The following is an 11,529-nucleotide window of genomic DNA, read 5'->3' as shown; positions in this document are numbered from 1 at the left end:
AAACTGTTAGCCTTGATTCGAGAGCCACCATGTCGTGTGTGCCTGAAATAAGAATTTCTCGCCATGTAATGAGACTTTTTCATCCCTTGGGTATTCCATATTGCCGGGTTCCCATACTTCTGTATAACATATGGCAAATGATTGAAGATGATGTGCTGGATATGAAAACAGATTAGTTAGAATGTTTTACAGTCACATATTTGCACATAAGAGAGAAAGAAATACATTATAATACCATGTAGTGAGTAATCTGGGTGTCTGTCCATGCTGTCTTGAATGATTTTTTCAGAAGGTTTAGATTTTCCTTGAACTTGTTCATATCACTTTGTGACCAGTCATCTTTGTCGCACATCAAAAATAGGATGTCTATTGATCGCCAAACCTCAGCCTTCGCGTTACGAGTAGTTGGTTCGTGGTCTTTGACTGCAATATGTAGCTTTTTCCAGCTCTGATACTCTACCTTGCTAACATAAGATGTGTTATATATTTTTCCATGTTTTGTTAGCTTTGGATCTCTTGTACCTTGAGGCTTAGATAAAAACCTCCGTGCCTTCACCCCACCGATGGATGGTTTGCATGGGACATCCTTCTCAGCAGTTGATCTCTTTTCATCCCGCTGGATTTTCACATTGCCACCATGAAGCCCCATATCCGATAGTACCATTTCTAAGCACTGCAGGGCTACTTGTCGTTCTGCGGAGTTCTTAATCTTCCAAGCAAACCCGATGTATAAGTAGACCAATTTCTCCACAATTCTACAGAGGGCATGCATTGTACAAATGTGGACATTCACAAGTGGTATTTTCAAAACGGGTCGAAAAGCAGGATCCTCAATGTGACGTGTTGGAGCTTTTCTCCACCACTTTGGGTCCATGACCTTTGCAGGCTCCATGCAGAACAAACACGGTGACTTTGCCATTGCACCCATTCCACAATTATACATGCACTTTAATGTTTTAAGGTCACCTGCAAGATGCCACTGAACTTGAAAGTCTCCCCTTCCATCTAGACGTAGTACCTCTCCCTGGTTAGTCTATCGATCAATCACCTCAGGAATATTAGTTCGATGGAACACCCAATATAGAATCTCATGATCTTCTTTCTTTACCTGCAACACAAAATAAATGAGACTTAAGTAGATCTGAACATTTGAGCTTACTTGAGAATATCGCTTACCTCAAACGCACCAAGCCACCATATGTTAGATTCTGATTGAACACTAAAATATAAAGGATCATCACTGGGACACTTTGAGAGGGCTCTATTCATTAAAGTAATAGTAACACGCTCTAGCTTTTTCTCTTTAACAAGCTCACACTCATCCAGTTTTAACACAAAATGTAATAGCCCACGTGACTCTTCAAATGTGATGTTGTAAAACTCCACCATTCTCTTCTGTAGTATCCGCAGGTCCATAAAAATATTGTTGAACTCATCATATGCCATGTTCGCTCCATGGCCACTGTAAGTTGCTTTAATATGAAAGGGCTGTCCAAGATAGTCTCCCTGTGCCTCGTTAAGCTGAAGCCTCTCTTTCCAAACACTTAAGGCTGATGGTAGAAGTTTGGATTTTATACCCTTCCTAACAAAGATGGATGAGACAGACTTTTGGATAGCCGAATATCCTCTTTTGCTTACACCAAGTGAATCAAGTGTGCCTTGTATCTCTTTTGCAGGCACTGAGTTCTCTGAAATAAAGCGGTCCACTACATTTCTTTGTAGAACCTTAAACTTCTTGTCATGTACTATATCTGCTGCCAAGCTTCTACTTATAAGTGGCTTCAATCTCTTTCCTATATTGGCTTTGGGGTCAATGTTTTCCTTGTCAGGATAGATTGAATCTCTACATGAAGACAATGCATAAGTAAATAACAGAAAATTTGCTTCACTAACACTATTTAGGCACATGAAAACAATGCATAACAAGAAAAAACAAAAAGATTACTTAACTAAGACAATGTATCCAACCAAGAAGCATCACCTTAATGCTCGGATTCTTTTCTTGAGACCTCCTGATGCAACCTGCAATGTTTCAAGATTGCGCAATTTCTTCTTTCGGATACGACCACCCAAGATGGTGTCCTTCATTTGACAACTTTGCACCTTTCCTTTCAGTTCTTGTACCTCTGTTTTATGTTGCAAAATGGTAACCTGATCTGTAGAATGTAAATGTGAAAGGCGAACAATCTCACATTGTTGAGCTTGGAGAATGCTCTTGTAAGTTTCATCTTCTCTTGTAAGTGATTTACAATAACCCAGAAGGCCCTTTTCTCCATCACCAGCAAAGGTCAATAAGCTTGTAGGATTGACAAACGGTGGAGACGCATTAGTTATTGGATTCTTAGGGTAGAGAGAGCCTCTCATCCAGATATCTATGTGTTTAGCTCCTTGAGCTCTGAGCGTGTCTATGGAAGCGGGAGGTATATGTGTGTTTGTTTTACTGCGCTTAATCAATGGTTGGTACTCATTGTCCAAATCAATGTGAAGGTGATATTTGGCTCGTTTCTGGGTAACATTTGTGCCATTTGAGGAGTGCGCCATTAGCCAAATGTGCAGGTTTAATGGAAAGTGAATAGCGGCTGCAGATTCGTCCCTCCATGTTAGCCTCATTCCCTCCATATTGACGTTGTTCATTCAATGCAACTGAAAAGAGGATTATCCCTCAATCACTACGAACGAATGTTCAGAAGAGTAAGGAATCTACTTAAAGTACACTTTTTGAAGTTTTACTATGAAAGACCCAGCTCTTTTATTTGCCATTTTTTCTAAAGAGAGAGTGCAAAAAATACATTTTCTTAGAAGGCCCTCCAAATGACCTCCGAAATTTCCTAATGGTACGGTTTTGTTTTTTATTTTTCTCTAGATTGAAAACGATTTTGCAGAAACTGCAAATGCGAGACAATGGAATCGATGTGGTCTACAACTTTGCAGAAGAAAGTTTTTTGAAATTTTGCACCGATTTTCAGTTATTATTCTCGGATTGCGTACATGTCCGAAAAGCAACTTTCGATTTTTGTTTTTGATTTTTCTCTTGATTGAAAACGATTTTGTAGAAACTACTTACGCGGGAGAATCAATATGGTCTACAACTTTGCAGAAGAAAGTTTTTTCAAATTCTGCACCGATTTTGAGTTATGGTTCTCGGACTGCATACATGTCCAAAAGCAACTTTTGTTTTTTGTTTTCAAATTTTCTCCTGATTGAAAACGATTTTGTAGAAACTACCCGTGAACAACGGAATCGATGTGGTCTAGAACTTTGCAGAAGAAAGTTTTTTCAAATTTTGTAGCGATTTTGAGTTATTGTTCTCGGACTGCGTACATGTTTCTCAATTATATTTTCTCTTCATCAATGATATATTTGTTACTGATGTAACTTTGCTCCAGAAGCCACTTATATATCATTCCGGTTTAGTCGAGCCGTTGATGATCGTCCAAATTCTATCAAGCTACTGTTGGTACATGATCTTTTGTTATATGATATATTCGTTCATTGATTCTTGTATAATTATTCTTCTAGAGATATAATTTACGTCGTTTTATTGATAATCTCTTGTTGATACCGTAGAAATTTTGATGGTACCATGATGATGTGTTGTTAGTACTCTGATCATGGTGATATTCACTGATACCATGATGACATTGATACCATGATGTTGTTTCGTTGATACCATGGTTATTCTCGGTGATACCATGATGAGATTTCGTTGATACCATGGTTATCCTTGGTAATACCATGACGTTGTTTCGTTGATGCCATGATGATATTTCGTTGATACCATGGTTATTCTCGGTGATACCATGATGTTGTTTTTTTTTATGCCATGTTTATTCTCTGTGATACCATGATGTTGTTTCATTGATGCCATGGTTATTCTTGGTGATACCATGATGTTGTTTCGTTGATACCATGGTTATTCTCGGTGATACCATGATCATATTTCGTTGATGCCATGGTTATTCTCGGTGATACCATGATGTTATTTCGTTGATGCCATTATTATTCTCGATGATGCCATGGTTATTCTCGGTGATACCATGATGATTTATTTAATTTTATTGATACAATGATGATGTTTTGTTAATAATTTGATTATATTCATTGATATCACTACGTTGATAAATGTCGATTTATGTAGTATATACACATGTCATTTGCATCACGTAATCACACATCTTGTACTTTGGCGTTCATACTTTATGTACCATATGTTGTCGTGTGTATATATGTCATCAAAAGAGTGGCGTCGTGAACCATCTCTTATGGCATTGTGAACGTAATTATTTTACTAACGATGCTAATAATTTTCATGAATATGTTTTTTGAGTCTATGATCTATGTAGGATTGATCAACGAATTGATTTTATGAAGACAAACTTGGTGACAATAAAATATTTATGAAGACATGTTTGGTGATGCCATATTGATGACAAGCTACACAGCAGATTCACGAAGACACTTCTGATTTACGAGCTAATCGATAGCCTTTACATCTCTGTGTTGAACCTTTGTATTCATTATTGTATTTGATAGGATAGGAGTAATGTAACTCCTCATAAAACATTCATTGTAAAAGGAGTGATGTAGCTCCTCATAAAATATTCATTGTAAAAGGAGTGATGTAGCTCCTCATGAGCATTTGTACATTCAATGATTTTTATAATATAACGGTGGCTGTATATAGAGCTCTGGGTTTTTCCCTTGATCCCCCAAGGGTTTTTTCATCCACAGTTAGGGACCCTTATTTGAGCGGGGGTGTTGAGCTTATATGTGAAGCTACTCAATATATGGCTTCTCCATATATGGCACCCAGGTCCCCTCTATATATACATCATCTCATGTGTGTATTCTACACACTTTGGGGTTCTATTTCTGTGCTCTCTCAACACAGCTGAGGTCCGATCCCTGTGCATTACTGTTAGGTCATGCCCCCAATCTTGTCCTGTTGTTTCTTGCACATCAATGTCCGTTCATATTAGAATCACACCCATCACCTCTGGTAACTCACTGCTCATTCCACTCGAATGCGTGGAATCTGACCACCCTTTCTAAGCATCCCCACAACTCGTTTTACCACATGTGCCCCAAGCTAGTTTCCTCATAGCTGGCATTCCTGCATCCTCGATCATCATCGGGTTAAGGCTACTCGTAACTGTACTATAACTACCATCGATGAATGGGTTCTGCATCAAGCATGTCCCCCCCCTCAACGACATACGATTGGTTATACGCAAATCAACTGGCCCTTCGTGGCCCGCATCACGACATCCATGCAATGCTCTAGGTTAACCATTTCATCCTAAATTGACGGGCTGCCCAACCTCAATTCCTCGCATGCCAATAATCAGACTGCCTTGGCAACCCTCTGTGACCCCGGTTATCACCCATTTTACTCAGCACCATGCCAGCTTCAGTGCTGCATCGATTGAGCATTAAGCTCCGGTACCATAAGATGAGCATAGTAACAGATCCAGATTCGATATTTTGGCGTTCCCAACTCCCTATGATTTCGGGGAAAAAATTGGACCCAATTTTGCGATGTACCTGTATCTCGTTCGACTCTTTAGCCCTGACTATAGTAGTCCACGCTACTCGGACCAGAACAAAGGTTGTCCGCTGTCTTGTAGGACACCTCGAGAGAGTGGACACCTAGCCCTCCAAAAGCATCGTGCTTGGCCCCTCAAACCAGACTTGGGGGCCTGGGGTCTTCACTAAGGATTACCATATGGTGTCACGTGAGTGTAAAATAGAGGGCATTTATGAGGCCAAAAAGGTAGATTTTACAAAAGTGGGTATCGTATATAGGGGGTAAAATGGTAGTTTTGGTGCACGCAGGTGACGTCTTCCTAGTACTACTAGTGAATCTCCCAGCTTGGGGGCTCCCGCTGCACTCAACCCAGCTTCGCACATCTCTAGTCAATTGGCCCCTCGTGAAGGGTACCATAGTCAGGAACTGGCTATTCCTGCTCACTTCAGTTCCATGCCTGCACGTCCCCGACAGGCCCCGCTTCTCCCAACTTAGATATATCCTTATGGTAGATAGCCTTAGTGGATCCACCCCACATAGCTTCGGTCCTGTTAACAATCCATAAGTCAACTACGCGGACATTCTCCGTCAAATCTTCATAACCCCATTTGTAATCCGATCATTGTGCATCGTTGTTAGGTCATACCCCCAATCACATCCTGTTTCTTCTTGCACACCAATGTTTGTCCACATCAGAATCGCACCCATCACCTCTGGTAACTCCGTGCCCATTCCCCCCGGTTGCAGGGACTCTAACCATCCTTCCCAAGAATCTCCACACTTCTCTTTACTACCCATGTTCCGAGCCAGTTTGCTCATAGTTGGAATTCCTGCATCCCCGACCGTCCTCGGGTCGAGGTTATTCATATCTCGGCTGTAGGTACCATTAGCTATAATGTGTTCGGCATCAAGCCCGTCACCTGCATCAGTGCCATACGGTTGGTTAGGTGCATATGGCCCTACCTGGCCCGCATCCCTTACATTCAGGTTGCGCCCTAGCATCATTGCATTCATGCCACCTTCTAGGTTCACCATCTCATCCTGACTCGATGCATATTTCCCCTTTTCCTCCTCATGTGGGAAGTAGGATGCATCAAGGTCTACCTGGTGTTCCTCCTCAATCTCTTCCTGTGTTTGATTTTCTACCCATTTCATCTGGCCCACTAGCCACCAATTTCCCAAAACTTGGCATTAACATCAGTTCATTCAGCCTTGCCAGCACTTGTCTTGCCCCGTCCTATGGGAGATATACGTCGACCTGATCCGCTTGATATCCCTCTTCATCTTCCTCACTAGCACAATACTCACCACTTGAGTATGGTTCCCACGCCTGCAGCTCCCCATCCCACAGGGCATGATCAGCAACGCACTTGGCTCCATGCATCACTTCCTCCACATAACAGGCATTGGCGTAGCTGGGGAACATCGCCTCCTGATTGCTTGACAGTTCTTCCTCGCTCATTTCTTCCTCATAACAATCATCCGCCGTACTTTCTTCCACTTTGTCCACACACAAAGCATCTGTACTCCCCTCTTCTTAGGCTTGTGATGCCTCTCTGGCCAGCTTTTCATACATCAGAGACAGTCCTCAAAAAACCAGGTTATCACTTGCTCTTGCCGACGGAGTTCGTCCTCCATACTTGCTTTATTCCCTTCGAGTACCTTTCTCATTGTCTTACTTTCCATCCGCATCTCCTTTACATTCGGGTGGTAAACCTCCATGATTCTGGAGCGTGCTAGGGTCAAGGCTTGCATAGCATCTTGCATCGCCTCCCATTCATATCCCTGATCGCCATTGCTCCATCCATCATAACACGAAAACACACGACGCATGGCTTTTTTGAACATAGAAACGCCACTTCCGCATTGAACTATGCCTTTAGCGAGGTCATCTTCAAGAGATCTGATACCATATGTTAACCCCCAAGTGCATACATAGCATAAGGAGGCACAATGCACTGCACACAGGCTCAATAATAGCCCAAGAGAGAACTAAGGCTGGGTCTATAGTGGCCGGCATCACCAGAAAATCCAACTCAATACATATCCCACGAGTGAGGAGAGACTCATCTCGACTCGGACAGCCAACATGGCTCAACCAAAAAAGGAGTAGGATAGGGTTTGGAGAACTATGGCTCACCCTGTGTTGCATACAGAATGTGGGCTCAAACACCGCTTGGGAGACCAACCAAATAACCTCAAAAAGCCTCGACACTCTGGCTCAGCTGAAAGGACTGCTCATTGTCTACACTTGCAACCTGTGACGACAAGGATGCAACCCCACTGTAGGCTTCCCTGAGACCTGTATTTGCATATGAATCCGTCCTGTTTTTATCGTTTGTCTGTGTCGCATTCCTTACGCTGCTTATCACCTGCGTGCCTTGCTCGTGACTACCAAGACCTTGGAGCACCAACCGTATCAAGAAAGCTACAATCATCAGTGTGCCCACTCTACCTAATTGGGAGTCCCATGCCCTGTTTCACATCTTCCAAAGTCGATCACTCTGATTGTTCATGCGTCTTCCTACCCCAGACAGTCTACTCGCTTTCCTCTATCTAGTCTCATTTTGGTTCAACATAATCTGCTGTCTCGCTGTTCCCGCCAGCTCATATATACCAGTCCGTGTGAGTACCAGGCCCCTCGATTCGTGTTTATGCTACTCATCTCCTGTTCGTCTAGCATGTTTTTCCCTAGGGGGAATCCATTGGTCATCTGTGGCCTGCATTCGAGTCATTACCTTCTGATCCATTAGGAGCATTACTGGTCTTTTTACCTCTCGTCTATCAAGACGGGCAAATGACCCTGATCCTTTTGGCTTAGCCTTGCACCGGCCAAGTGCATTCCCTTGTGCTATTATCTCTGCACCTCCACGCATGCATGCTCTTCGATAATCGAACGCATTTCAATATTGGGCACCTTCTACGAGGTCCCATATGAAGTCACTGCACGCATTCACCTTCCCTATCAATTGAGTTCGAGGGTCAGTCATCATGACGACGAGACCTCTGTTGTCCTTCCCTTCATGCACGCCAACGGCTTTGCGTGTCTTCACCATCAACGGGCCCTTTTTGGCTTCATTGACTAACCAGTTAGGGGACTCCTTAGTCCAGCAATCAGGCTGCCCTAGCCAGCTTCCGTGACTTCGATCGGCACCCATTTCAATCAGCACCACAGTGCCTCTGCTCAGGGTGCAACAAACAGTTTCCTGACCATCTGCATCGCTAGTCAGGCGGGTCTTCCACTTCGTCCACACACAAAGAATTTGTACTCCCCTCTTCTTTCACTTGTGCTGCCTCTCGGGCCAGCTTTTCATGCCTTTAGCAAGGTCATCTTCAAGATCTCTAATACCATATGTTAACCCCCAGGTGCATGCATAGCATAAGGAGGCACAATGCACTGAACACGGGCTCAACAATAGCCCAAGAGAGAACTAAGGCTGGGTCTATAGTGGCAGGTGTCACCAGTAAATCCGACTCAATACATATCCCACGAGTGACGAGAGACTCATCTTGACTCGAGGAGCCAACACAGCTCAACCAAAAGAGGAGTAGGATAGGGTTTGGAGTACTATGGCTCACCCTGTCTTGCATACAGAATGTGGGCTCGAGCCCCGCTTGGGAGACCAGCCGAATAACCTCAAAAATCCTCGACACTCTGGCTCAACTAAAACCAGGTGGAGAGTAAGTAGTCCACAACCCATGGCGGGTAAAAGCACATTCATAGCCCATTGTGGACATGAACCATAAGACAAACGTAATGCAAGGGCCTTGTGCCCGATGTCCTGCCAAAACTGTCCGAAGCTGTCCTGTTTACCACACGCAGCCCCTGGCTGACTTGATATTGCCTGCAACAAAGGCTACCCCGCAGGGTGCAGAGAATGTACCACTTGAAATATAGAGGACGCAGCCCCAACGGGATCTGCTCCTGCTTCAACCCCTGTAGGATGATAGAGTCCACACAGCCCCCAGTTGGAATAACATGCGCATCTGTACTCATCTCACGAGCGAGAGAGAGAGAGAGAGAGAGAGAGAGAGAGAGAGAGAGAATTGTACTTGCCTTTACGTCAGAGCAGAATAGATTCGAGAAGAGCAGGTTCAATCTGTAGGAAGATATAGTCCACACAGCCCCCGGCTGGAATAACTTGTGCATCCGTACTCATCTCACGAGAGAGAGAGAGAGAGAGAGAGAGAGAGAGAGAGAGAGAGAGAATTGTACCTGCCTTTACTTCAGAGCAGAATAGATTCGAGAAGAGAAGGTTCAATCTGTAGGAAGATAGAGTCCACACAGTCCCCGGCTGGAATAACCTATGCATCCGTACTCATCTCACGAGAGAGAGAGAGAGAGAGAGAGAGAGAGAGAGAGAGAGAATTGTACCTGCCTTTGCTTCAGAGCAGAATAGATTCGAGAAGAGCAGGTTCAATAAAGCAGAAGAAACTAATGCCTACCTTTACTTCAGAGCAGAATAGATTGCAAGAAGAGAAGGTTCAATAAAGGAGAAGCAATTGACGTCGGGTGCAGAGAAAGTGGGAGAAAGAAAAGTCACGATCTAAAGTCGCGATCTCATTTGTGTCTTTTTGCTAACATGGCATAGCTCTCCTTTCAGCTTTCGAAAAATAGTCTTTGGGTTACTTGCCCTAAAAACGGAGTATCCGTGATATATAATTTTTGAGGACTCGTAAACTTGTATATCTCATGATACTCCACTCTTTTTTTTTCCATACTAACAATTGTGAGTGGAAGGAAATTATATCATCTCAAAAAGAATACAGATGCCCTCAAGCACAACATGTGCCTTGAGGTGTCAACAATTACATAAAAGCCAAGAACCCAACAACACTTGTAGCCAAAACATGGGTGATATGAGAGGTGTAGGCAACTCAGTGCATGGTGCCATTCTTTACCTCTACCTGTTGTTCCTCTCTTATCTCTTGCAACATGGACGAGATTGGTGCTGAGATGCATGACATCGTTGAATTGACACACATCTAGTTTGGCCTCAAACACCTGAAGGTTTCTAGACTTTCCGTATGCATGCAACATAGTGTCTAAGATCCCAATGCCCCCTTGTTCCTTTGGCCTTGCAACCCACTACCATTTTCCCATTGGAATGGGGTTATGGCTTTAGTGTTTCTCTTCCACAAGAACCGTTTGATGGGCTTCAAAAATTCATTCATGTTCAAGTTGCTCAATTTAAGCAGCTAAGACATGAACGAAATGTAAGGGATCATGATAGCATTGATTATTGTAGCTCTAATGTGGATGGGGAGGAGCACTTACCACCTTCTCATTTTTCTCTTAATCTTGTTTAGGACCCATTCAAATTGATTCTTATTCCTATATGCCTGCCCTTAGAGGGGTGCTTAGGTGCTTGAACACAGTGCCCTTACCAATAACCTCCCTCGACCATTCCATGGGTCAAACGAGTTGCCTTCAAACAATGAAATTGATCTTGACATCTCAATATTGCACATTGAGCTAGAATCAATGGAAAATAGTTGAACAATTTCAAAAGATCTTCTTAGTTATCCTCTTTACTTCGAGGAAGAGCAAAGAATCATCCACAAACAACTTTGCCATCAATTGTAGACCTCTAAGAAGTGACAAGCCTTGGATTTCCCCTTTATATGTTCTTCAGTCTAATGAGAAAAGAGAGCCATTAGCAAAGAGCAATGGGGCAGCCTTGTTTGATCGATCGCTTGACCTCAAACATACCTACTATCCTCTTATTGAATAGCAACTCAAAGTAGCTTCCCTCTTCAAGCACTATCGCACACAACTTGGGTCCAAATTCTAAAGCCTTCATGACTGATGCAATGTAAGACCACAAGATTCTATCATAGGCCTTATCTAGATCAAATTGTATGAGGATACATTCTTGTTTAGTGAGAGCCACATACTCAATGCTGACCACGACGATTGCAAAGATGTTATTGATAGCCATTTTTTGTCTATCCAAAATTGCATAGTGAGCTACCTCACCCTCCTAAGATCACCTAAACAT

The 11,529-nt window shown here is 43.1% G+C and overlaps 1 protein-coding gene and 1 pseudogene across 1 annotated transcript; both read right to left on the bottom strand.

Moving 5' to 3' along the window:
- Window positions 1-5,650: 5,650 nt before the first annotated feature.
- Window positions 5,651-9,524, bottom strand: LOC147433006 (uncharacterized; annotated as a pseudogene).
- On the bottom strand, window positions 5,651-9,788 carry LOC147433005 (uncharacterized). Its single transcript, XM_086492752.1, has one exon. It carries the CDS (start codon window positions 6,680-6,682, stop codon window positions 6,116-6,118), a length of 567 nt encoding a protein of 188 aa, XP_086348878.1. The 5' UTR covers window positions 6,683-9,788; the 3' UTR covers window positions 5,651-6,115.
- Between the last annotated feature and the right edge of the window lie 1,741 nt (window positions 9,789-11,529).

Source organism: Adiantum capillus-veneris, chromosome 20, assembly GCF_014529385.1.
Source record: "Adiantum capillus-veneris isolate H3 chromosome 20, ASM1452938v2, whole genome shotgun sequence".
Lineage (NCBI taxonomy): Eukaryota > Viridiplantae > Streptophyta > Polypodiopsida > Polypodiales > Pteridaceae > Adiantum > Adiantum capillus-veneris.
Note: the sequence above shows the minus strand (reverse complement) of the source record. Positions and strands in the feature narration are given on the sequence as shown.